General features: G+C 45.0%; 1 protein-coding gene across 1 annotated transcript; it reads right to left on the bottom strand.

Annotated features, from left to right (window-relative positions):
• Positions 1–306: 306 nt before the first annotated feature.
• Positions 307–25013, bottom strand: Dcaf7 (DDB1 and CUL4 associated factor 7). Its single transcript, XM_005070027.4, has 7 exons — positions 24617–25013; positions 13716–13874; positions 13046–13157; positions 12506–12624; positions 9020–9229; positions 6808–6925; positions 307–4919 (listed from the first exon to the last, which is right to left on the bottom strand). Exons 1-7 carry the CDS (start codon positions 24752–24754, stop codon positions 4747–4749), a joined length of 1029 nt encoding a protein of 342 aa, XP_005070084.1. The 5' UTR covers positions 24755–25013; the 3' UTR covers positions 307–4746.
• Positions 25014–27875: the final 2862 nt, after the last annotated feature.

The raw sequence follows: 27875 nt of genomic DNA, 5'->3' as shown, positions 1-27875 counted from the left end.
CATTTTCCTGGCCAACTCTGGCTCTCACCCGACAGGAGTGGCCTCAGGCCTCCTAAACACAGCCCCATTACTGCAGAACTCTACAAATTTGTGGACATCCCTCTGGAAAAACACAAGCAATCTGAGGTTATGGCCCTTGGTGTGGAGTAGGGGTCCGTGTTGCCTTAGTTGACTAGGAAGTGAGTGAACAGAGAGGAGACACAAGATAATGAGCTGGGCCGTCAGAGCACTGTGCTGAACTGAGGTGAACTCCGAAACATGCCACAAGAACAAACTGGGAAGAAGTGAATGCATCACAAGAAGAAATTCAATCTATACATGTTCAAGTTTTATTACAAAGTATGATGGGCAGAAAATACGGTACTTCTTATACAGGAGGCTGAAACAGAACGAAGAAGTAAAGTCACAGAAAGAACACTCCACTCTCGGTGCTTTTCAGGTGGCCTCTGGTGGAGAATCCTAAGCTCGTTCACAGCACAGTGTTAAAATTTTATTACAAGCCCTGTATACAATCAGCCCTGTGAAAATAATATTTATAAAGGAGAAATGGTTACAGTACAGTTCTGCAAGGGGGCAGCTTCCTCTCCACCTGAACAAGGGATGCCACAAAAGCTTTAGAGCAGAAGGGAAGTTTAAATATTTAAGAAAGTAAGTTCATACACATGAGACTAAAGGGCACAGAAATGGATCAGTTAGAGCTTAACATTTTGTAGAACAAGAAATCTCCATTTTCTACACAGAGGTTTGTACAATCATGCTATAATTCACACTCAGGGTGGGGCAAGGGAAAGTCACTGATGGAAGGGTTATAAAACACACGGGACCAAAGCAAGCGACTCATTTGACTAAAGCAATTCAAAGCTTCAGGTCAACAGTTTTCCAACACATTATACATAACAATCAGCCCAAGGTGAGAACATTTCTTTCAACAGTCGATAGTACAGTTCTGCTTCACTGAGCTGTCCCAAAAGTGGGTGCTCATACATTTTCCAGCTGTCACCCAGACTGTCACATCTTTCTTCTGGAGTTCAAACTACCCTTAGCTTATTGTTTCTGGCTGGCACATTAGTTCAAGCCTCTTAGAGAAGACATCTGTATGTTTCCATATTTAAAAAGTGACACCCAGACAGCAGCCCAAGAAGCTTGTCTATCCCATAATGCCACATGCTTGACAATCTGACCATTGGCAGCAGTGACAGTATGGGAGGAAGAGAGGATGTAGTTGGGTGAGGTGAACAAGCTGAGGCATGAGACACTCAGCTATGGCCTCACCAGAGCAGAGAGGACAACTGAGAAAGCCTGGCTCAGGGTTCATGGTGACACTGCTCAGGTCAACTCTCCTCTCAGAAAATCCAACCTAAGTGCCAAGCATGCCCCGCCTTCCTCACCCTGACACAGGCTCTAAAGACCAGCATGCCCCGCCTTCCTCACCCTGACACAGGCTCTAAAGACCAGCATGCCCCGCCTTCCTCACCCTGACACAGGCTCTAAAGGAGACTTGCGTTTTTGAGGCCTCTATAGCAATGGTACTCTCTATCCTAAGCCAAGCAATTGAAGGAACTGCCATATTTTCAAAATGCTTACCCATGCTTGGTAAACTCCATAGTCCTTACAGCCCAGGAATCTAGGGCTCAGGATACATCTGGGAGAACATTCTACAGAGGAAAGGTAACAGGAGAAGGAAAGGAAAAAGACAGAGAAGGTGCTAGAGGTGTAGTTCAATGGTAGAACACTTGCCTAGCATGTGTGAAGGTCTGCGTTTGATCCCCCCACACACACAATGAAAAATGAAAAGGCAAAGGGAAGATAAATGGAGAAGGGGATCTACAGGAAGAGCCATGGATGCTGGGGATAGTGGCATAGGCCTGTGATCCCAGCACTCAGGGAGACTTTAGTGAGAGGACCCTAAGTGCAAGACCCTGTCTCAAACAAAATAAACAGTATCATCATGTACTGTCACGGGACACCCAATACTTAGATCTTAACAACCAGACATCACCTGTAGCAGCCTTGCTGTAGGAAGGTGCTCTCTGCCCCTAGCTGTCACCCTGTTCCTAGTTATCCAGTTACCCAGTGACATGGATGGTACTGGAAGGCCAACCTAGGCTGAGGTACAGGATCACTTCATAACTATGAGACAGACATTCTTAATGTTCCTCCCCTCAGGCCCTGTGTTTTCTAGTATTTCCTGATTTTGATAGAAAATTACCACCCAGTTGTCAGGTGTCGTCACTCTTTAAGTCCTAACCTTGCAGGCCAGGAGAGAGATCCAATCTCCTATGTGGAAAAGCTCTCAAGTCCATGAAGGCCTCCGACCCATTCAGCAGCTCATCTCTGCTAATCTGACTGAGCATGAAACCACCACACAGCAGACACAGAAGCACAGCCAGAGCCTCCAGTTTAGCATGCCAAAGTCAAATTCAAATAGCACTGCAGCCACACCAGAGCCTGGAGCAGAATGGGTCTGGAGGTCCCCACCCTCCTCCCTGTCAGTCTAAGACCTGGCAAACTTAAGATCAGCTTTCCAAATTTTAATAGACCCGTGCTTCTGGAAGCATGGCAGACTGAGTGACTTTCTGTATCTCAAGGCTACAGAAATCTCTTCCTCGGCCACAGGGCCACCAATCCATGCTCTAAAGGGAGGGCGAGAAAGCCGGCACTTCAGAATGTCAGCAGCTCTGCAACTGTGGTGCATTGGGATTTGAAGGTGGAGACAGCAAGAGTCTTACCTGGACCAAATGGAGGGCAGAAAAAGCAGGCTAAAGAAAGATGACAAGCATCCACAGAGCAAGCAAAGATCACAGGTAGCTAGCTGGTTTCCAAAGCACCTCATACAAGTTTATTCTAGCAACTACTATCAACTTTTTAAAAACTTTGTTTTCAAGTGCCAGTTGACAAATCTCATCATTTAGCGCAGGTTAAAGCCCACCCAGCACAGAGGCCCATCCCAGGCAGCCACTATCACTCTGGCTCCCCGTAGACTCAGCACAGGGAGAAACTGGGGGCTCCTACAGAGCAACCATCGGCATGCCTGCTACCCTCAGGACCCTGTGACAACAGCTCGCACACACCACTAAAAACAGAGGTAACCACAAATCGTGCTCTCTATCTGCAAATGATACAGGGCAAAGCACATGTTAGCACATGAAATTAATCTCAAGCAGATGGCCAGCCAGAGACCAGAAATCAGAATGACAAACCAGAAAGGCCAAGGGGAAACACCCTGACTGAAAATGCCTTTCCTTTGGGACAAGCCCCTTTGCAGTGAGCGGTCTAAGACTTTTGGCATACAGCTGCATCAGCTGCAGGAATCGAGCCAAGACTAAGCCACAGAGTCCAGGTGCCACAACAATGAATCTGCATTTACTTCTCCAGCAATGACAGCTAAGTGGGCAAAACAATCAGATTTTAGGCACACTACTCTCCTCGTGTCAGAGAATGTAAGAAACCTTCAGGTAGCTCAGTAGAAAACGAGCCAGGCAAACTCTCCCCAGAGCATGTCCTAATCTGCCAGGGACTCATCTAAAGTCAGAACCATAAAAGTCCCCTCCATGGAACCCATTCATGTAACGGAAACAGTCACCTGAGGCCTGTAAGTCAGCACGGCCAACTGCAGCCTACCAAGTCCAATACTGTTCAGAACCTAGACTGAGGGGAGGGCCAGTGCTGGCAGATCTTGTCTGGCTGGCCCTGAGATCGCCACAGCTGATCAGTCCATCCTTTATGAGAGCTGTTTGTCTGTATCAACCTAAAGATCTTGTTCAGGGTCAGGAGTCTCTCGTCCAGGGATGGGCCAGTATCCCACCAGGCAGAAGAAACTCACCAGATACCGAAGCTTAGCTACGGGTCTTTCTAAAATGGAAAAATAGATTCTGAAACCAGGTACTGGAAATACAACGTTAAGTTCAGCTTTCCTGAAACATTCTCCCTCAGCCTGGCCCCTAGTCAACTGCTTATGTCTGTTCTACCAGTCCTCATCAGTGAGGCCAGAGAGAGGAACTTGAGGGTGGAAGAGAAGGCTTCTTATGTCTGTCCTGGGCCTGTCAGGCCTTCAAGAGACCCAGACTGAGAAAGGTGTGAGTCAGAAGTCTCTAGAGCACCTCACAGTTCTGAACTCCTGGCCGTGTGCCACGCAGGCAGTGACTCAGGAAGGCAAACTGCTCTTGGGCCCAGTACCCACTGCAGGCCCTGAGGGAGGAGAGGACGGTACAAAGAGGGAGGACTGTGAAACCAAGAAGCCAGGAAGAGTAAATTCTTTTCATACAAAATTAGGCTGATAGATAAAAATATACAAAGTTGAGGTTTGTTAAAAGACACTGATACCAGGAGGAAAGACAATTTGAAACTGGCATTTGTTCCCACTTAAGTGCTAACACGGACACGGACGGGGACAAGACATGGACTACTACCTCAGGCAGTAAACAGACAGAGCCAGTGCTTGTAGTGTTCATGAACACAACAGCTGACAAACAGATATACAGAAATGTTTAATTGAAGAAGCAAAGAAGAGGAAAGGAGAGAAATCGCAAAACCCAACGCTGGGCTTGCGGTGCGCCACACAGCACAGTCCTGCACAGATAGCGAGGGCAACTGGCCTGGACTCCTACAGCAGCTTCTGGACACAGCGGGTGTAAAGCAACAATAGACATACTGGCCACTGGAAACATGTTCTTCTTATGTGGGGAGGGAAAGGGGCAGAGGCTGAAACACACAAGCCCCGGCCTGGTAGGTGAGGTGCCGCCAAGACTACACACGGAGTATCTCCAGGCAGTTGTTGTAGCAGATGGCAATCCAGTCAGGCTGAGTTGAAGCCCACTGCACATTGTTGATCTCCCCTTCAGCTGTGTAGGCCAGGATAGGGTCCTCGATGGCCCGAGGCATCTGTTGGATGTCCCAGATGAGAGCCTGATGGTCATCCGCTAGGGAAAAAACAAGCAAGAATGTCACAGCTCAGAGAATAGGGTAACAATCTTTTGTTTTTACTTTTTTTTCTAATTAAGATTTTATTTGTTAGATCTACAGTGTTCTGCCTGCATGTATCCCTGCAGGCCAGAAGAGGGCACCAGATCTCATTATAGATGGTTGTGAGCCACCATGTGGTTGCTGGGAATTGAACTCAGGTCCTCTGGAGGAACAGCCAGTGCTCTTAACCTCTGAGCCATCTCTCCAGGCCACAATGTGGTAACAATCTTGCATTTGGAGAGTCAATCATAATTTGCAAAACATTTGCTCACCAAAACTTTATGAGGGAGTTTTATTTTAGAGACGAGGAAACCATGATTTAGCAATGTTAAACTTGCCCCATCATGCCACGTAGCCAGTTGAGTGGCAGGGTCAGGACTCACATCCAGGTCCTTAAGCTCCACCCACTGCTCCAGGGTTAGAGAATTAGATCAGAACATTGGAGTCAGGAATCAGGACAGGACACAGGATGCAATATTCTAAAATATGATGTCACTTTCAGCCACTAAAAATACTCATGTGAATAAAGATGCTTCTCTGATGACTGCGTCCCTTTTATGTACATTTACCCTTCAACAAGTTGTACAGATGACTGACATAAAGTGCTATATAGACATGCACCATTAAAAGAAAGTCCACCTATGCCTGGAGTCCCAGCAATAGGGGACTGGGGGCACAGCTCAGTGCCTATCATGTTCAATATCCTTGGTTCAATCCTTAACACCATCAAAGATAAACAAAACAAAGAACCACTGCCAATTAATGTGTTTGCTAGGTGTGGTGGCACATGACTATAACCCCAGCACTTGGGATGCAGAAGCAAGGGGAACGCTGCAAGTTGGAGCTCAGCCTCATCAACACAAGTTATGGCCACACAGCACTACACAGTGAGATCCTATCTCAACAAAATAAATGAAAATAAAACAAAACCTTAAACCAAACAACAACAAAGTAATAACAAGAAAAAACAAAACCCAGCACTCTGGAGGCAGAACAGGATTGCCCTGAGTTTGAAGCCAGTCTGTGGCCTACATAAGAAGTTACAGGCCAGCCAGTACTACAGAATGAGACCCTGATTCAAACAGAAAGAAAAAGAAAATTCCCCCAAGCAGTGTTCTCTCTTGAGAAGCCCACAATGGCCAGGCATTACTGTCCTTAGAGCTTCCTCTCACTGTCTTCTAATGGTCTCAATTAAATCTTTATTAAAACTTGTCCTCAAGTCAGGAGGCAGTGACACTTGGGAGGCAGAGGCAGGTGAATCTCTGTGAGTTTGAGGACAGCCTGTGAGTTCCAAAATAGCCAGGACTATAGAGTAAAACCCTGTCTAAAAAAAACCAAAAACCAAACCAAAACAACAACAACAAAAAAGAAATAACAAAGAGAAAAGATGACTTCTACCCTTTGACTTACTATAACTCTGTATTATTTTAATTTTAGTAACAGGCTAGAACAGAAATACTTGATAAGCAGTGTATTTTTAAGAAGCCCCTCTTTGAGAAAAACTACTAAAATGAGAACTGTAGGTAAGGCTATGAGAAGGTACAAGACCCAAGGCCAAGTGAGATGATTCCTTGTAGTGCCCAAAATCCTGTTACAGCCAAGAGGGGTTCTTCTTGTAAGAACCCAGATTATTGGGAGGAAGAGTACACATTCCCCTACAGGAATATATGCACAGGTCTGTATCTGATACACAACATCATTAGTCAATAAAAGATGATCTGAGACCAACTGAATATACAAGATCATCTGGAATGTGGACTACTTCAATTTCACACAATTGTTCTTGGAAACAGCAAGGATGGGATGGATCTTCACTACTCTGATACTTCCTTCCATCACGGTTACCTGCGGTACAGATGTGGCAGGATGAATGTGGGGCCCAAGCAATGCCATTGACACATGCTCGGTGGTTGTTTAGCCTGGCAACAGGTGTGCAGGGAACTCGAACATCCAGAATGACCACCTGCGGAAACGTAAGAAAAAGGCCCAATAATTGCCGTGTGGCAGGAAAACAACAAACAAACAACATATCTCACAAAGTTTTAAGCATAATCCTTTCATTTGTGGACTTGAGGAACATTAAAGACAGGGTTTCCTAGGACAGAGAAACAAAGAAAACAATGAACAAACACATGTAGCGTCATCTCTGGGCTGAGACCCTGGGACTCTAGACTAATGAAGAAAGAGGAAGCAGAAACACGCAACGTGAGATTGGATGAGACACACACACCTTTGTTAAGTGCCTAAAAGAAGATACGATGGTGGCCCACGCCTTTAATCCCAGAACTGGAGCGGCAGAAGCAGGCGGATCTCTGTGAGTTCAAGGCCAGCCTGGTCTACAGAGCAAGTTCCAGGACAGCCAGGACTGTTACAGAGAAAACCTTGTCTTGAAGAACAAACAAACAAACACTGGTGACTCTGTGTACCTGCACTGAGTCCCCACTGTAGCCACTATCACTGTTCCTCTTGTTTTAGCTTTAACTCTATCAGAAATTATTTCATTTTATTTTTTTAAGAAAATTGTTTTTCAATGTAGCCCTAAAAATCTATGTAGACCAGGCTGGCCTTGAACTCACAGATATCCTCCTGTCTCTGTCAGGAGGGATTAAAGGTGTGTGTCACCACCATGTCCATTGAAAGTTTACTGGTTGGTGTGTGTGTGTGTGTGTGTGTGTGTGTGTGTGTGCGCGCGTGTGTATGATTTTTTTTGTACTGGGGATCAAACTCAGAGCCCTGAGCATGCTAGATAAGTACTCTTCTGCTAAGCTACATCCCCACTGTATCAGAAATCCTTAACACAAAAGCAGTACAACTGCAGTGAGCTTGTGACTAGCCTAGAATACACAGTAAGCTCCAAGCTAGCCTGAGCTACAACTCTGTTTCACCAGAGAAGCAGGGAGAAGTTGAACACAGTCCTTTTTGTTGATCAGGGTCCCTTAGTCTAGGTCCTTCTGGCATTTTGAGTAGACTGACACTCTTGGGAACTGCTTGTGCATTGCAGGATGATTAGCAGCCTCCCTGATCATTATCCACTTGATGCTAAAAATATTCTGTCCTTCATCTTTAATTTCTGACAACCAAAAATGTCTTCCATTTTCCAGGTATTTCCAAAGATCTACCGAACACAAAACTGCCACCATCTGAGAGCTACTCTTGTAAATACACAAGGCAGATTGGACAAGGGACAGGCAGGCCTATGGGGTGATGAGAGATGTTTTTCTGTATATGTTTCTCTTATTGGTTGTAAAACACTGATTGGCCAGGCAGGAAGGTAAGTGGGGCTAGGAGATGAGAATTCTGGAAAGTGTAGGAGGCCAGAGTCGCTACAGGAGGAGTAACACCATGCCGGCCATTACCAGGTTGTTGGGCCTAAAAAAGGCTCGGCTGTGAGGCCCAGTGTGACCTCCTGAGCCTGGCTAGAGTTTGGCAACCTGTCTCTGACCTGTAACCTCCACGTGGGGATGATGCAGTAAGACCTGATATAAGACTGGCCCCTGCCTAGCTACCTGCCAGCTTGGAGGAATATTATTGGCCCTTACTCCTCATGTCACCTTACCCCATCCTAAGATTCCCATCCTACCTCAGTCCTATATAAGTTCCTGCCTGTTGGAATAAACTGAGTTCCTGCTTTGACAGACTCCCGACTCAGTGTGTATCCCCCCCACCCCACTCCACCTGCCAGAGGATCCAGCACCAGGTAAGTCACAGTCTCGTGGCAAGACAGATTGACAGAAATGGGTTAATAATTAAGACAGAGCAAGTCAATAAGAAGCCCTAGCCAGGCCGGGCATTGGTGGCACACACCTTTAATCCCAGCACTCAGGAGGCAGAGGCAGGTGGATCTCTGTGAGTTTGAGTCCAGCCTGGTCTACAGAGCGAGTTCCAGGACAGCCTCCAAAGCCACAGAGAAACCCTGTCTTGAAACAAACAAAACAAAACAAAAGAAGCCCTAGCCATCAGCCAAAAGTTTCATAATGAATATGTCTTGTATGTTCATTTGGGGCTCAAGGGTGGCAGGACCAGCTGGGGCAGAGCGCTCACATAACAGTGGGTTTACCTCCATTCCATCCATGGCCATGGTGGCCAGATAGTTAGGGTCCTGCTTGTTCCAGCAGAGGCGAAGCAGTGGGTGATGCTGTGGGTCTTCGTAAATGATGGTGCTGTGCTCCAGATGGCGGAGGTCAAACATCCTCACAGAGCCATCCGCACCCACAGAGGCAAACATGTCCCTGCCACCTCCAGCTCGGCTGAATGCAATATCATAGACCTGTTGGTAACAAGTGTCAGCTTCCCATCAGTCACCTTTTCCCACAGTGGCTTCTCGAAGAATAAAGATCACTTTACCACAGGTCCTGGCTCACTTCTTCCCATGCCTGGCTTCTACTCTTTCTCTTAAAACCTGGTGATAAGACAAAAACTACACACCCAGCGCTTGGCAGAGAATACCTAAGTCTGACCAAGGACTCTGTGTCCCAAGCTTAAGGCAGTTATTTTCTGGGCTTTAGTGGTTTCACTTACATGCAATCAAATGCAGGTTCATGACAAACCACATCACGGTTCTCAGCCAACAAGCTGGGTCTGTTATAAACCTGAGATCCTTTTGTAAGAAAAAGGTATCATAACTTCTGTTTCTGTGGTTTTTAAAAGGGCATCTGAGAGCTGGGATACAGCTTGGAAGCTAAGAGTACTTGTTGCTTTTGCGGAAGGTCCAGGTTCAGCTAAGAGTAATCTGAAACTCTAGCTCTGGAGGATCTAACACTCCCTTCCGGCCTCCTCGTACTGTGCACATGTGTGGTGCAAGGACATACATGTAGGCAAAACACCATGTACATAAAATAAGACTAAATAAATCTTAAAAAGACTTGCAGACACTACTCCTTCACTTTTGGATGAGTGCCTTTACAAGTCTAGCGCTAAGGGGCAGTTCACACCTAGGAAGTGAAAGAACCATTCCATCTTTACGCCGTAAGTGCTAGAGTTAAAGGCACCCGGGATCCCCTTTTAATCACTTTTCTTTTCCTGTGGTTTTAAGACAGGGTCTCATGGAGCCCAGGTTAGCATTAAACTTGCTATGTAGCAGACGATGACCCAGAACTCTTGATCCTGCTTGCATCTACCACTCAAGTGATAGAGTGCAGACATGTGTCATTATATCTGGCCCTTCTGAACCACTTAGTCTTTACCATAGGGAAATGCTTCTTCACAGAGAAAAGGAGCTTAGCATGCTGAACAGAAATAAATAGGCATCTATTAGCAGTGTTTGCCCCTTAGTATCTAGTGCCTAGAGGACCCATTTTTTTTTAAAGATTTTTATCTGTATGAATATTTTGGCTGCTTTGCACACTATATGAGTAGCTGGTGCCTATGGATGCCAGCAAAGGGCACGGGACACCCTGGAACTAGAGATACAGATGGTTATGAGCTGCCATGTGGGTGCTGGAATTGAATCTGGATTCTCCAGAAGAGTGGCGGGTGCTCTTAACCACTAAGCCATCTTTCCAGCCCCAGCCCCAATATTTTTTTTAGTGAGAAATTCTATTTATTCCTCCATCACGATGTCAGCAGTCATTATTAGCCAAGATCCTAAAGAGTGTGCTTTGTGTTTGGCATGTTTTCCTGTTGGTTCTGGATAATCCCCACCAGTGTGGCTCAGAGCACAAAGCTCTCTCAGGTTATGTATCTGCTCCTTCGTCCATGCCCCACCTGTACAGCTCATCAGGAAAGAGGGAAGGTGGCCACTCCCAATGGATTAAACCCTGCCAGGAACCCCCCCTCCCCCCGGCATAGCTGCCATTGCAAGTTCCTTCTTTCTAGTTTGTCATTAGTTCTGATCCATTCCAGGCCCTCCTGCTCTTCTCTGTATTGAGTGAGACCTGTTTCCTACAGGCTAGGTTTGGCTGAGTCCCAAGTTTACTGGCTGCTTCTGGATGGTTCAGACAAAGGAATCCGAAGTGGGAAACTGACACAAGAAGCAGCTGAGTACTTATCTTTCCTCTCTGTTCAGAAGCATCTCTGCAGGTAAACCCAGACTACTACCATCTCAGTTCCTTCGCTATATAAGCATTCTCTTGGTTTAAATCACTTAGGTTTATTCTTGCAAAACCCCCCCTGCCCCCAAAACAGGGGCTGAACCTGCCTCATGGATGCACTAGGAAGCACTCAATCACCGAGCTACATTCTCAGACACTTGGAGCAGTTCCCACTTTTGGGTTGGCTCTAGCAGAGCCAAGTTCCTTTATCTACAGACCCTACTCTCAGGAACGTAACACCAAAGATCAACCACTCAGAATGGTAACCTGGCACCACTCTGCTGATGACCTTAAAGCATCTTTTTTCTTATACAAATACCAGTGCCCCTTGCTGTACAGGTAAAGGGGCACAAAATGAAACAAGAGGAGGACACGGACTGTGGGAGCAGAGTTATGCCTATTTCCTCCAAACCACCAGAGGATCCCCCCAGCAGCTTCCAGTAAACACAGAAGAAACAACATCAGTAAGGCATACTTGCCTCCAAACAGGACTGAAAATAAAAAGATTAAGTAAACATACCAGAGTTTACAGAATGGTTTTAGAGAAAAACAGTTAATTAGGATTGTCTGTCATGAAATTCCTCCTATCTCCAAGAAGCCATCATGTTTAGACAGAAGCGTTACTCTAAAATTATTCTTTACCCATCCATATCAGCTTCTAGGATGTCTATAACAGACTTCATTAAGAAAACAGCAACCTCTGGTCCCGCCCCCACCAGTCCCAGCACTGCTGTGGTTTGGGTGGTGATGTGTCCAGGGGAGAACTAGCCTCACCGGCTCTGGCCACCACATGGCTCTCTTTCTAGCCTCACCGGCTCTGGCCACCACATGACTCTCTCTCCTCAGCTGATGGCTTTTGGTGGCGGATGCAGGCAGAAAAAGACTCATCCTCCCTTGGGGGGCTGGCTAGTAGGGATTTAACCACGTTCCAGTGACACAAAACAGACTTGTTCTTTGAATTGTTTAGGGGGGTCAGTAGAAGGAGGTAAACATGGGAAGACTAGGAGGTGAGTTTGATCAAGGTGCATGATTTTAGATTCCCAAATAATCAATTAAAAAAAGTACCCCCAGGAACCTCTAGCATGAAAGGAAAATGACAGATCGTAGGTTAGTGTTGTTTAATGATGCATTTGGGTCAGTGAGGTAGCTCAGCCACAGATTAAAAGCATTTGCTCTGCAAATCTGACAACCTGAGCTCAGTCCTCGGAACCCACAGCAGAAGGGGACAACTGACTCCATAAGTTTTTCTCTGACCTTCACACATGCACCACGGTACACACATGTCTGTACATGTGTAAAAACTCTCTCATAATAGTCATAAACAAAACATTTTAAAAGGTGCATTCAATTATAAGTATTGTTTTCTGTTTTACTCATTAACTTTCGACTTAGACAAGGCACATGCCAACACTGTGATCTACATAACCTGCAGAACAGTGAGAGAACAGGACGGCCTCTCACCTGCAGCTACAGAAAGCACCTGCAAAAAAGGAGGCCAGGAAAAGCCTCATTACCTCTTTGTCATGGGCAATTAGCTGCGTCTTCACATGGCCAGACACGAGATTCACTCGACCCAGCACCTGCCCGGTCTCTAGTCCCCAGATGGTGCAGGTTGTGTCAATGCTTGAGGTACCTGCAGACCGGAGTAAGTCAGAGTTGATGAGGTGAGTTTCCACGCAGACCACAGCACTTCCTGAGCACTGACTTGTTTCTTGTGGGATGGAGGAGAACTTCTTGAAACAGAATACCCTGATATAGTCAAGGCCGACACTGAACTCACGATCCTCCAGCTTGCGCTTTCCAAGTGCTGGTATCATAGGTGTGTAGCATCACACCTGCAAGACCTCAGACTTTAGCTGGAGAGAGGTGTATGCACACAGGGAAAGCTGAGCTCCCTATAAGAAATCAATAACTACTTGCCATATTTAGCCTGTTTCACTCTTGACAAGGTATGTGCCTCAATGCCCACCTCTACCCCTGGATAAAAACAGACCCAGGCAGAACCTGAGGAGATGAATCTTCGTTTTCTTCAAATTGGGATTCAAAGTTCTCACCTAAAAGATAAGGATCCACCTCGTTCCAGTCAAAGGAGGTCAGGGGAGCACAGAAGTCTGAGTTCTTGTTATTGTTCAGCAAGCACTCCAGTCTGGTCTCTGTTTCACCAACCTGAAGGGACAACAATTTGAGACATTAGCCTATCTACACACATGCTTGCACACCCCCTTAAAGTCCTGCTCAGTAATCTAAGACAAGGAGAAAAATATTTTTATGTTAAAGGATAAAAAACCCAAAGGAACTCCTGAATTGGGACTTCAAAACTTGCCCTTTTCCTAGCTTTCTCTCTGGGTTTGCACCCATGCTTTTGTCTGGAGTTCTTAGCAGTCTGTCTGCAGGGCTCTAGACTCCCAAGCACAGGGGATGACCCTGTGCTGAGCTCTGCTGGAAAAGGAAGATCCAACAGCCTGGGATTTATCTTGACTACCAATGGAGTAAGAGGTCCCAGTGTTCTCTGCCTCACAGAAGACTGTCCCCATCACACCAGGTTGACTGAGGACAGCAGCAAAAGTCTACGGCACCTGGGCTAGGTTTCCTAGAAAACCCACTGAGCTAAGCCAAGATCAGTCCAGATGCACTTCCTTTTTTTCCCCATGCTGCAATGACACTACCTGTCTGCAGCTTCAGGCCCCCACACCGCAGCTGTCTGATACTAAAGCACCTGCTTACCCTCCACACACGGAGATAGTCACCACTCGTCGCCAGAAGGTCTGGATAGACGCCTTTTGTGTCAGGAATCCACATGAGCTTTGTGGTGGGGTATGGGTGGTCAAAGGTGTTTCGGCAAATAAACTCTGAACTCTCTTCATCTAAACCAACAAGCTGAACCTGCAGCACACCAAAATCGAACCATGTGAGCATTTGTTTTTCTTCAGCAGCTCAAACACATTAGATTCCTGGTCAGTGGCATAAGTCTTAGCACTGTACTACACTGAAGGCAGTCACGTTATTATGGTGAGAGGACCCTAGACTGATGACACAAGCAGCACAGGGTTCAGTACGGCCAACGCTACAAAGCTAGAAAAGGACAGAGAAGATCTGAATACAGGTGTTCTTCCTTCCAAGTCCTGAACTGACCCCCGACAATCTGATCTTCCTGCCTCTCTTCCCAAGTGCTGGGATCACAGGAATGTACAATCATAACCTGTTTAATGAGAGCTGGGGACTGAACCAGGGCCTCACATACGCTAGGCCAGTACTCTTACCAACTGAGCTACATTCCCAGATCCCCCTTTGGCTTCTTCAAGTCAAGGTCTTCATACATAGACCAGGTTGGTTTCGAGTTCACAGAAATTTTCCTACCTTTGCCTCCCAAGTGCTTGAATTAAAGGTGTGCGCCATCATGCCCAGCTCCATTCTGTTTTTTTAAAATAAATTAATGACACATATTTGGCATAATAGTGTTGTAAAAAGTATTTTCACTGTACTTAAAAAGGTTTTTTGAGAAAGCTTCATGTAGTCTGTGCTACCTCCAAGCTCACTATGCAGAAAGGGCTCGTCTCATCCTTCCAAGGGTTTGCTCTACTTTTCATTGGGTCAAGTTGTTTTCTCATAGAGTTTTAGTTCTCTGTATACTTTTGATACAATTCCTGCTCTTCTATGCTAGTGCCTTTCTGTATGAATCTTCACGGGTCCTCTTTGGTTCTCAAAACAGGGTTTCTCTGTATTGTTTTGGAGGCTGTCCTGGAACTTGCTCTACAGACTAGGCTGGCCTCAAACTCAGAGATTCACCTGTCTCTGTCTCCTGAGTGCTGGGATCAAAGGCGTGCACCACCACAGCCTGGCCCACCTTTCTGCATGAATTTTAAAGAGCTCTTTAAAAAGTACAGAAAGCCTGATGAGCTTCTGACTGTCTTAAATCTGTGAGTCAGTTTGGGAAGAACTGCCAACTTGAGTTTATTCATTTAGGCCACCTTTAGCTTGTTCAGTAATCCTTTTAAAGTTTTGCATGTACACATTTTCAACTCTTTAATTATTTCTATGTAATTGTATGGTAGTGCAAATATATTTTTCAGGGTTTTAACTGTATTTTCCTCTATACTACCTAGCATGGTTTTAAAATTCCATTTTCAACTGTTCACTGCTATTATATAGAAATATTTTATTTTGTATATTAATCTTAGATCTCTAACTTTGGTACATTAACTATCAGTGGTTTTTGTACATTGTAAGGATTTTTCTCTGTGTACCTAACATTTAGTCATCAACAGATTTTTTTGGAATTAGTCCTCTAAGTGCAGGAAGATACGGAGAATGGATGCAAAAGGAGACAGAACCCTGTGCTCTGAAACACTCTAAAGCAACTCTCCACCCCTCAAATTCAGTCTGGATAGGTGAGGAGGTGTCCTTACATCTAAGCAATCTTCCTTCCAGGTTTAAGTAGAAAAACAAGGAGAGGCAAATAACACCTTAAAGTAAAACTGGCAAGCTGGAAGATGGTTCAGCGGTTAAGCGGTCCTGAGTTCAATTCCCAGCAACAACATGATGGCTCACAACCATCTGTAATGAGATCTGGTGCCCTCTTCTGGCGTGCAGACAGAAGACTGTATACATAATAAATAATTTGCTTTAAAAAAAAAGTGAAACTGGAAAAAAGGGGGCTATACTCCCCCAAATTGCCTTTCAAATCATGAGACACTTTCCCAAACCTCAAATACCAGATTCTGTCATCATTTTCCACTTAAGGTCCTCCAGACTCAACATTCCAGGCCCTCTGTCACCCAATGCTAACCTACCTTATCTTCCATTTTCTTCACCTGATCACCTTTTCCCATCTTCTTCCTTTCCTTACACTTTTTTGTTTTTGTTTTTCAGACGGGGTTTCTCTGTATTGTTTTGGAGGCTGTCTTGGAGCTCGCTCTGTAGACCAGGCTGGCCTCAAATTCACAGAGATCCGCCTGCCTCTGCCTCCCGAGTGCTGGGATTAAAGGCGTGTGCCACCAACGCCCGGCCGTACACATCTTTTCATATTTGTAAATTATGCTACACCCTTTCCATAGCTAATATATATCAGAGTGTCAGGCTTCTAGGACTCTACCATTCATTAGCTGCAGGCCCTTGGCCATAACATGTACTACTGTTAATCTAGTTTTCCAACCTGTGGAGTTGACATGTTCATGCTACCTACCTTAATAATTGTGTATAAACTGCCTTCCCAATTCAACATTTTATCTTACTTCCTATACAAAACACTGGCAGTTCATCTTGTCCTGTATCTTTCAATACTTACCAATACCACAAATTTGACAGCTAATCCCATAGTGCCTCATGAGACGCTGACATTACTGTTTTGTGTAGTTTCCCTTAGTAAACATCTTAAAGACTGGGCTTGTACTTTTCTTCTTGTACAGCCTGCTACTGTTTCCTAACTTGGCTTTCTTGTACCTATTTCTAATATTTCCCATGTTTGGATTCTGTTGTCATTGTACTCCCAAATCCCAATAAAAAGTGTTCTGCCATTGAGCTATATCTTCAGCCCTAAATTGTAAAGAAAAGTTCCAGTTTATACTAGGATAGTGCAGACACAGACAACCAGAAAGATAGAGGCCCCAAACAGTGACCTCATTGGGAGATTAATCTATCCACCAGACTCCATTTTGTAAGCACCCATGACCGCAGTATGACATCTTTTCTTAGATCAGCTGTTGGCAATCTACTGAGAGCTTTAAAAACACCCCAGTTGCCTAGGCAACATCCAGAGGAGTGGGATCAGAATCTGTGGTAATGAAACACACAAGCATCTATCTGCTAGAGCACCCAGTGGTCCAAGTCCAGCCACGGTTGAGAGCACACTGGACTAGCTCTGCCGCATCAACCGAACCCACTTCTGGGAATCTGGGACCTTAATCCTACTTAGTCTCAGTTCTTTGGAAGGGGAAATGGGAAAGGTCAAACCCTACTGCATGGAGCTGCAGGAAAAGCTGGCACAGACTGAGCAGACTGGAGAGGGTGCAAGACATGAGGTGTGCCTTGTGAGGGCAGGATGTGAGAAAATTCCTAGCCCTGATTTGTCCCCAGAGGCATGAGACTCATCCTTTCAGATCTCCAACTCCTGCTGGGCAGTGGTGGTGCACACCTTTAATCCCAGCACTCGGGAGGTAGAGGCAGGCGGATCTATGTGAATTTGAGGCCAGCCTGGTGTACAGAGCGAGTTCCAGGGCAGGCAAAGCTACACTGAGAAACCATCTAAAAAAACCAACCAAACAAAAACCACCCAAAACAAAACACCCCCTCCTCAAAAAACTAGATCTCCCAACTTTTCTGAAATAACCCTTCAGCTTCTCAGCCCCTCCATCTTAAATGTATGGATGCTCTGTCTGCACCTGTCTGTGCATGGATGCTCTGTCTGCACGTGTCTGTGCATGGATGCTCTGTCTGCACCTGTCTGTACATGGATGCTCTGTCTGCACGTGTCTGTGCATGGATGCTCTGTCTGCACCTGTCTGTGCATGGATGCTCTGTCTGCACCTGTCTGTGCATGGATGCTCTGTCTGCATGTCTGTGCATGGATGCTCTGTCTGCATGTGTCTGTGCACCACTTGCATGCATGCTGCATGAGAAGCCCCAAAAGGATTATCAGATCCCCTGTCGCTAAAGTTACAGATGGTTGTGAGCTGCCAAGTGGGTGCTGGGAATCGAGCTCAGGTCTTCTATAAGAACAACCAGTGCTTTTAACTACTGAGCCATCTCTCCAGCTCCCACCCCTAAAAACTATCGTAACTAGATTCCTGTTTCTTGCAATTAAAGAACCTTCAATCATGCTAAGAAAATAATAAAAATGGAAATCTCTGTGAGACCAGAATTGAACCAAACTAGCTTCACATGCTTTAGGGTAAAAGTTTGTAGGTAGGAGACAACGCTCAGTCAGTAAAACGCTTGTTTCACCAGCATGAGAACCTGAGTATAATTCCCCAGAAACCATGTTAAAAGCCTGGTGTGGGCATACCTGCCATCTCAGCTTTGGGGAGGTGGAGGCAGGAGGACCCTTAGGGCTTGATGCTCAGTCAGCCTAGCTGAATCCAAGCTCCAGATTCAAGTTCCTCTCCCCAAAAATAAAATGAAGAGCAACTGGGAAAGTTACTCGTCTATAACCCTTGGCATTCAACGCATGGATACATACAGTTTCATGTAAGTTCTCTTTAAGAGAGCTGATAACCAAACAACTGCAAGAGCTTTCTAGTGCTGAACTTCTTGTACTGACTAAGGCTGGCAAAGCAAATTCTTACTACGTTCTACAATGACTGGTTTCTACATATCTTCCCAAATTATTTTCCATGTATTTATGTGTGTTGGGTGTGTGTGTGTGGTAGGTTCTTTATAATAAAAAAAAAACAAAAACAAAAAAAAAAACCCAAAACACAGACTTGTTCCACAAAATTTATTTCACAACTTGCTTTGAATTATCTTCAAATCAATACAAATAGTTCTATCTCTTCTTCTACAGCAGAATGTGGTAAGCACACCACAATTTAACTGTTTATTTATTTGGTTATAGTCCATTGTTTTACTACCATTAACAGCACAACAATAAATATCCTTATTTAATTCGGTGTGTGTGCGCACGTGCATGAGTGCGCTTTTATTGGATAGATTCCTAGAAGTGTAATTGCTGTATCACATTTTAAAATCTGTGTGTGTATGTACATGTTCATGTGTTATGTGCATGCATGTACAAGCCAGATGTTAACATAATGTGTCTTCCTCAATCATTCTCCATCTTATATTTTGAGACAGATTCTCATCAAACCTGGAGTAAACCAATTTGACTCAATTGGCTGGCCAGCAAGTCCCAAGGGTCCTTCTGTTTCTGTTGGGCTTCAGAGCTTCTGGAGGGATTTGAACTCAAGTCTTCATGTTGGTGCAGAAAGCACCTTACCAACTAGCCACCTCCCCAGTTTTTCATTTTCAATTCTACCATCTTCAGAAGGGTTGCTTCTGGCTGCTGGAACAGGGCATGCCTATAACCCAGCACAGGGATGGGGTGAGGATGAGGCTAAGGCAGAAGGACAAAGAGTTTAAGGCAAGTCTGGACTACAGCTAAGACCTTGTCAAAAAAAATTAAAATAAAAAAATCAAACAATAACAGAAAGGGAGGGGTGCTTGGAATGGTAGTGATTCCAGTAATGAGAGGTGGAGACAGGAAGATGAGACATTCAGGGCTAGTCTAAGCTACATGGAACCTTATACAAAATGAAAAATTAGCTGGGCATGGTTGTGCACGACTTTAATCCCAGCACCTGGGAGGTAGAGGCAGGTGGATCTCTGAGTTCAAGGCCAGCCTGTCTACAGAGCGAGTTCCAGGACAGCTAGGGCTACACAGAGAAACCACGTCTCAAAACTGACCCCACAAACAAAAACAACAACAACAACAACAACAACCCTTAAGAAAGACATAAGCATAAATAAGAATTTTCTGAAAAGGACTACAACAGCATAGGAAATAATTCTAAATTGAGAAATGAGATTGCACGGGAATTACAAAGCTTCTGTACAGCAAAGGAAACCATCAGTTGGCATGAAGAGGAATGGGTGCCTGTTAACTACACATCTGAAAATTAAAAACCCAAACCCCAAAATCATATCAACAAATGGGAAAACTAACTCAAGTGGCAGTTCTCAAAGTCAAAACAATAAAAGGTCTACAAATACTTGAATATACAAATGAAAACTGCTTCCAGATTCCATCTCACCCCAGTCATAATGGTTGTCATAAAAAAAAAAAAAAGGTGCCAACAACTACTGGCCAGGGTGTGGAAACAGGACCCATTACAGACTGTTGCTGGGAATGTAAACTGGCATGGTCACTGTGTGAAACTCAATATGGAGGGTCTTCAAAAAGCTAAAAAATAAACTGGGCATAGTGGCTCATACCCATAATTCTAGCACCTGGGAAACTGAGGTAGGAGAATCACTCCTAGTTCAAGGCTACGCTGGACTACACAGTGAGAATAAGGTGAGGAATAAAGCCCTAAAAATAGAATTACCGTATCATCCACCCCTGGGTATGTACCAGAAGGATTCTTAGCCTGCACACCACAGAGACACTTGCACTTGCACTATTGCTGTACTGTTCACAACAGCAAAGGTACGGAGTCAACCTAGAGGACCATCAACAGGTGACCAGATAAGAAAATGTAGTGTACACAATGGAACTATATTCAACTCTAAGAAAAAGAGAAATTTGCAGGAAAATGGGTGAAACCCGGTATCATCATCATGTTAGAAGAAACACACCAGACTTAGAAAGATTTCTCCCATATGTGATATCTACATTTTAATTTATATAGATATACATATATATGTATACACACCACATATATGACATAAAAGTAGAAAAGGAACTCTGAGATGAGAGGAAGGAGTCTAAAAGGAGGAAGGGGAACAAGAGGGGACACATGGAAGTAGGAGGGGCAAAAAAGAACAATATAATGAAATGTATGAAAAAAATGTCACAACAAAACCTTCTTTATAATGATAACAAATTAAAAAGGAAAACTTAAAAGTTGCTTCCATTTATACTTTTATTAACAGTAAATGAGTGCCAATCCCCATACACCTCTGAAAACACTAAAAAATAAGAATAACTTTCTTGCTAATCCGACAGGAAAAATGATGCTTTAATTTTACACCGTTTTATTACTGGCTGAAAATCTGAGCTCATCGTGTCAGCTCTTTCCCTCAATTCTTTAAACTACAAACCGGGGGGTTTCGTCTCATTTTTTTGGTGGGAGCTTTTCTCTAATGATGCCTTTATTTGTAGACCTCCTTCCCATACCTTTTTCAATGCAATCTCTTTTCTTTTCTTTTCTTTTCCTTCCTTCCTTCCTTCCTTTTTTCTAGCACAGGGTGCATCCTCAGGTCTTTTTACCTTTTAAGACAGGTTCTTATTAAGTTAGGCTAGCCTTAAATTCAGTCTGTAGCCCAGGTTAGCCTTGACCACATGCTTCCCTTGCTTCACATGCCCAAGTACTTGCCCAACCTGTGCTCCCTCTTCTGGTCCCAAACGACAGATTTTCTTTATCTTTGTCCAACAAAATCCTATTTTGGAGAACTACAAATCCTTTGAGTTTGGCATCTGTAGCCATAGATACTCTGCTTATCCCCTTCCTAGACGCTGCATCCTACTGCCCTTCCTTACATACTCTGGGAATGCTGGGAAAACTAAGTCTGTCCATGCTATCAGGTTGACAGCCTTTTCTCCAGTCTCCTGCCACACCTCTTCATCGTTCAGGGCCTCCTGCAATCTTTCATCACTTCAAAACAGTTCTCCAACATGGGAAACAAAGCCCTAGAGAGGAGAGTTATGAAGCAGGATCATTTTTACTCATTGAAAAAAATATGCTGGGCACTTTAAAAAACAAATAAATCCTTTCTGTGTATCCCAGGCTGGCCTCTAGGGTGGGAACCTACTGGGAACACAGGCCTGTATCACCACTCTTGGCTTATTTTTTTCTCATTTTTATTTTATTATTATTTATTATTTTTGTTTGTTTGCTTTCGATACAGGGTTTCTTTGTGTAATCCCGGCTGACCTAGAATGAACTCTGTACATCAAGCTGGCCTCAAACTCAGAGATCCGCCTGCCTCTGCCTCCCAAGTGCTGGAATTAAAGGCGTGCACCACCAACTGCCCAGCTTTTTAAAGATTGACTTTTAAACTTTTGTTTGTGTCTGCCATATAGGTCTTTTAAGCAAAAATTTTTATTATATTAGATTTATCTCCTTTATGTGTATGAATGTTTTACCTGCATGTATGTAAGTGTACCAGTTCTCTACAAGAGCTCTAAACAGGGTTCTAAACCACTGAGCCATCTCTTAGCCCCTCCTCCCATGTGATAATCATAATCCTGCCATTTCCCAGGTTGTATGGCTTTAGATAAGTTGTCCTCTGTGCCTCAGTTTCTTTCTGTGTTAAAATGAAGTAATCAATCACTGATTCAGTTAGGAAACTTTTGTTCTTGAGCTGGGGATTGAACCCAGGGCCTCATGCGCAACTGATTTTGGCTTTTATCTGCAGTTGTGGGAAAGTTATTATGGAAATTTGACTGTAATTGGCCCCGTAAGCTCCTAAGGAATGGCACTATTAGAAGTTGCAGTCTTGTTGGAAGTGTGTCACTGTGGAGTCAGGCTTTGAGGTCTTATATATATGCTCAAGCCATGCCCAGTGTCTCAGTTCACTTCCTGTTGTCAGCATATCAAGATGTAAAACTCTCAACTCCTTCTCCCAGCACATCTGCCTGCATGCTGCCATGTCCCACCTTGATGAAAAGGGACTGAACCTCTGAACTGTAAGCTACTCCATTAAACGTGTTCCTTTATAAGGGCTGCTGTGGTCATGGTGTCTCTTCACAGCAATAGAAACCCTAAGACAGTGATCTTCTGATAACATGGGCGTTTATTTCACACTTACACACGTCCACTGTTGTGTTCCACATGAGCACTGTGTCCTGAAATGGAATACATTTTCTTTCTTCAAGGAGCTTGTAGTAACAAACAAGGAAGGAGATACGGCACTTTCCTTTTAGAAAAACAAAACTCACAAGGTAGCTGGACATGGTGACATCTACAGATAACTTCCTGCACTTAGAAGGTGGAGGCAGGCAGATAAGGAGTTCAAAGTCTGCTTGGATTACCTGAGACTGTGCCTCAAAAAACAGCGGCACAAGATATGAATAGTATATAATGTGCTTTATTCACAGAAATGATAAAAGCAAACATGCATCTTTCTGAGGCATATTTTATTTTTTGTTTGAGACAAGGTCTTACTTTGTAACTCACGATTAGTTGGGAGTTCACTATGTAGCCCAGACTAACCTCAAACTTACAAAAATCCTCCTGCCTCAACCTTTCAAGTGCTGGAATTACAGATGAGAGCCACCAGGCCTAGCTTGAGGGTTACTTTATATTATGTATTTGCTCCTTAGGAGGCACTGGAGGTGTTCAAAGTTTTAAAACGAGGTGCTGGAGCTAAAGTCACTCATGCAGAGGACTTAGTTCGGTTCCCAGCACTCACATTGGGTGGCTTACAACAGCCTGTAACTTCAGCTCTGGGGGACTGTGACACCCTCTTCTGGCCTCTGCAGGTACTCAATGTCTCCTCTTTTAGATAAGACTCTGGAAGAATTTAAATGGAAAAAAATTAATTTGTGTGTGTGGAAAAAAACCAACTATGGTCCTTCGGTGGACATATTTTACATTTATTTCTTACACAAATCCTTAAATAACTTTCTAGTGGTCTTAACCTTACTAACACTACCCACACCTGAAAGACAGTTCCAGCTTTCCTGCCACTGAGGGAGAAAGAGCCATCAGAGGAAAGAAAAGAAATCAGGTTCTTGTTTAGGAATGGGATGATCAGTGCACACTCTGGGACTGTAAACTGCTGGTGTATCTGTGATGTCTAGGCAATGAAAGTCAATCCCTTTCACCCATTTCTCAAAGTGGACTCCAAAGAAATGAGGACCCTTACCCAGAGGAACACATGCGCTCCTAAAATACTACCAACAAACTTAAAATGTTCAAACGTTTTTATCTGAATCTTCACATTTAAAACAGAATCCCTTTCCTATATCACTCTGGGCTAGAAATAATAAAACTTGGTCTGTGCAATGCAAACTTGGTCTGTGGTGGTCTAGGACTTAGCTGCTGCTTCCACTCCTCCCGCCGTCTTCTCTCGTGTCCCCACTCCGATGTTCACAGGAGGCCAGTACTGGCTTTAAACACCAATGGCCAAAGCTTGCAGAGCTCTGATCTTTGCCATCCTTTTTTTTTCCTTTCCTTTCTTCTTTTTTTTTTTTAAAAGAAACCCCAAATTACAACAAAAGAAGGAAGTCAAGAGATCAGCACTTTCAAAACTATATCTCGAAGTACTAGCTTAAAAGCTCTCTCCTCTACCAGCGTTTTGAAGTGATGGATGTCCAGCAACTGCTGCAACAACATAAAAGTGACCACGAAAAGAATAGGTCAGATGTCATCTTCCTCTATTCAGAAGTAATGGAGGGATAATGCTGCAGACCAAGGTTCCCAAGGATAGACTGGGGGTGGGGGGGAGGATGAACATCGGGAAGCAAAACCAATGACCAATGACAACCTAGCATTGGGGCTCTGTATCCATGAGAAACACCTGAGATGGGGAAGATCTTGCAATAAATAGCCCTAACAGAAATCTCGCGTGGCCAGGAATACACGACCACCAATCCAAGCGCCCGCATCTCCCTCCACTGCCTCTCTCCCGCCCCCCGCCTAGCAACAGAAGCACTGCGGCAGTGCAGAAGTGGGGGAGACGGGCGAGACAGAGGACGGACGTGGCTTGTGGGGTTCAAACTACGGTCTGATACCCGCTACCACCACCAAAAACATTATCTGTCTCAGGCATGTCACGACGCGGTGCCTCAGTTTCCCCGGCTGTCAAAATCAAATAAGGCAACGAGTGTAACAGCCTCAACCACAGGGCCACCGAGGAACCTCCCCCTTGCTATAAAGGCAAGTTGGCAGGAGAGTTGTGGGATCCGGGGCTGCCGCCCACCTCGAGCATTCCCCGCCAGCAAGAAGCTGAGCCCCTACACGACGCACCTTGTTGTTGTACTCCTCCACGAAGCTGCCCAGCGCCAGGCGAAAGCGCTTGTCGGGCCGCACGCTCCAGTTCATGGCGTAGACAGTCCAGGGCGCTTCATATTTGTAGATCTCCTTCCGTTTGCCGTGCAGGGACATGGTGGCGGCTGGGCCGCGGAGCCGGCCGGAGAGGCGGCGGGCTGGGGCAGGAGACGGGCGGGGAGCCCGGCTTGGGTCAGCGGGTCCGAGAGGAGGCGGGACCGGGGCGCTCAGGAACGGCCTAGCCCTCCAGCGGGTCCTCTGCTACACACACACACCGCCTGGCCCGACCACCAGTTTCAAACAAGCTCCGGCAGCGACCACCACCTTCCGTTTGGGAAGCTGGCCCGCCCTCTCGGAACGGAAGCCACGCGATTGCGTAGCGACGACGAGCGTTGGCTGCCGGGTACGTCCTTTCCAAACTGTTCTTTCTTCTTATTGGTCAACACAGCCCTAGCAACCCGCATCTTCCTCACTATTGGCGGAAATGTTTGTCATTCTACTCATTCGCTCCCCCCAACTCCTGGAGGCGGGCTCTTTTAAAGTCCCAAAGATCATTGGCTAACCGAGGTGTCAGTCAGACGGATAACGGCGCAGTGCGGGTGGATGGGGGCGTGGGTGGCCTGGGGGCAAGTGTGCCCTTCTGCGCGCCTTCAAGTTCTAGGCCAAGGGTCATAAGAGTGAAAAGCCTGTCTCTTTTTCACTGCTGCTGCTTTTCTGAATGCCTCTCTCCGATGCAAGTAACGTGTCAAATCTACCTTAATGGAGGACTCCTACGTTTATTGCATGGCACTAAGCCCGGCTGTCCCGCAGCCTGTGTCAAACGGGAATTCTCTCCAGGCCTAAGGACACTCTTAACTGCTCTCTTACAGGCCCGAGAGAGACATTCAGGATGAGGTCAGCTTGATCGAGGCTTTCCTGCGCTGTCCTAAAGACACTAGAACGTCTCCCGAATTCTGCGGCTAATCTCCTTCCTCACTCTGGTAGTGTTCAAAAGCCAAATGCCAACCCAATCTTAAAAGTCTATTATGTGCCATGAGTTTGAAATGCAAAAAAGCCTGGATCTAGATACATCTTTATACATTTAAATGCGTTCAATGATATTGAAAGACGTTGTATTGAATTGTTAGGCAATAGAATAAAACACAATTTAAAAATGTTTGTGTATTTGTGTGTGCCCAAGTGTTTGTAAGTGTACCACATGTGTACAGGTGCCCACGAAGGTCAGAAGAGGCAGAGTTACAGATGGTTGTGAGACACCATGTGAGAGCCTGGAATCCAACCCAGGTCCTCTCCAAGAGCAGCCGGCGGTCTCCAGGGTTGTACCATCTCTCTGGCCCACGAAGTACAATAATTAAGGAATGTGATTTTAACACAAACACTGGAATCCTTGAGGGTCAATGGTATACATTTAGCAATTACCTTTGGTCATGTCCACATGTGTGAGCAAGTATATTGTGCACACTTTTATTTGTTTATTTTTGGTTTTTTGAGACAGGGTTTCACTGTGTAGCATGGACTGTCCCAGAACTTGCTCTGTAGACCAGACTGGCCTTTAAACTCAGAGATCTGCCTGCCCCTGCCTCCAGAGTACTGGGGATTAAAGGTGTGCGCCACCACCATCCAGCAACAACAAAATAATACTTATCAAGAAATTTGGGAACCGGGCGGTGGTGTCACACGCCTTTAATCCCAGCACTGGGGAGGCAGAGGCAGGCGGATCTCTGTGAGTTCAAGGCCAGGTTGGACCGACAGCCTCCAAAACAATACAGAGAAACCCTGTCTCGTAAAACCAAAAAAAAAAAAAAAAAGGAAATTTGGTTCAGGCCAGGTGTTGGTGGTGCACGCCTTTAATCCCAGCACTGGGGAGGCAGAGGCAGGCGGATCACTGTGAGTTCGAGGACAGCCTGATCTCCAGAGCGAGTTCCAGGACAGCCTCCAAAACAATACAGAGAAACCCTATCTCGAAAAACCAAAAAAAAAAAAAAAAAAAAAAAGAAAGAAAGAAAGAAAGAAAGAAGTTTGGTTCATAGTTTTGTGTTGGTTCCATCATTTCTGATTTTGCAGAGTGTTAATAATGACTGTGTAGGATGAACTTAGTAGGGTCATTCCTTTCTATTTTATGAGACTCCAGAATCACCTCGAGACAAGTTTCAGTGCTTGTGAGGCACTATGTAGATTAGGTTCACCAAAGGAAGACTCACCTTAACTGTGGGTGATCCCGTTCTATGGGTAGGCTTCCAGACGTAAGAAGAAGGAGCAAGCTCTGTGGGCAGCCATCCCTTTTTGCTTTCTAACCACACACGTGGAATGTGATCATTTGCATGACAGACTGGCTTCCATTCTTTGACTACCAGTCTGTAGGTATCTTTGCCAGTGAAGTGTGTCTTCTGGAGACAACTGATCGTTGGAACTTGGCTTTTAACTCTTTGTTGGTGAGTTCAGGCTATTTACAGTTAAGATTATTAATGAGAGTTACTTGCTGACATCTGCAATTGCAATGGTCTTTTTTCTGGGTGGTTGGATTATCTTGTTATGTTGTTCTGGTTCCTGGCCTCACAGCTGTTCTGTCTCAGCTTCTCAGGTGCTGGCTTGACAGGCATGAACTACTTCTCTTTAATTTGTATGCAGGGGATGTGTGTAAGGAGGTATACACATGTGTGCATCTGCACATATATACCTATGCTGGAGGACAAGCTTAGGTGCTGTTCCTCAGGAATGCCACCCATCTCTTTTGAAACAGGGTCTCTCATTAGTCTGGAATTCACCAGTTAGGTTAGAATGGCTGGCCAGCAAATCCCAGGGATCCTCCTGTCTCAGTACCAGGATTACAAATGTTGTATACCATTACTGTAGGAATTTTCTTTCTTTTTTTTTTTTTGGTTTTTTTGAGACAGGGTTTTTCTGTAGCTTTGGAGCCTGTCTTAGAATTCACTCTGTAGACCAGGCTGGCCTCAAACTCACAGAGATCCGCCTGTCTCTGCCTCCCAAGTGCTGGGAGTAAAGGTGTGCACCACCACAGCCTGGCACTGCAGGGATTTTCTTATGAGGGTTTGGGAAACACAGTTCGGGTCCTCATGCATCTTACTCACTGAGCCATCTCCCTAGCCCCCATATGTAGTTTTGAACTAGTGTTAAAGTCTTACTAAGGGTACAAAAAGTTAACTTTAAGATCTCAGTTTGTGTTTTTAAAGGTTTCTCAGGTGAGATAGTCTGGGTTGAAATCATGTTCTCCTTTTTC

This window comes from Mesocricetus auratus, unplaced genomic scaffold (assembly GCF_017639785.1).
Source record: "Mesocricetus auratus isolate SY011 unplaced genomic scaffold, BCM_Maur_2.0 Super-Scaffold_100007, whole genome shotgun sequence".
Taxonomy (NCBI): domain Eukaryota; kingdom Metazoa; phylum Chordata; class Mammalia; order Rodentia; family Cricetidae; genus Mesocricetus; species Mesocricetus auratus.
The sequence above is the reverse complement of the archived record's forward strand: the minus strand, read 5'-3'. Positions and strand labels throughout refer to the sequence as shown.

Coding starts and splice junctions, on each gene's coding strand:
- Dcaf7 (XM_005070027.4), bottom strand. CDS start 24,754: ATGTCCCTGCACGGCAAACGGAAGGAGATCTACAAATATGAAGCGCCC. Junction 13,158..13,715: donor ACTATCTCCGTGTGTGGAGG/GTAAGCAGGTGC, acceptor TTGTCCCTTCAG/GTTGGTGAAACAGAGACCAG. Junction 12,625..13,045: donor GGTGGATCCTTATCTTTTAG/GTGAGAACTTTG, acceptor TCCGGTCTGCAG/GTACCTCAAGCATTGACACA.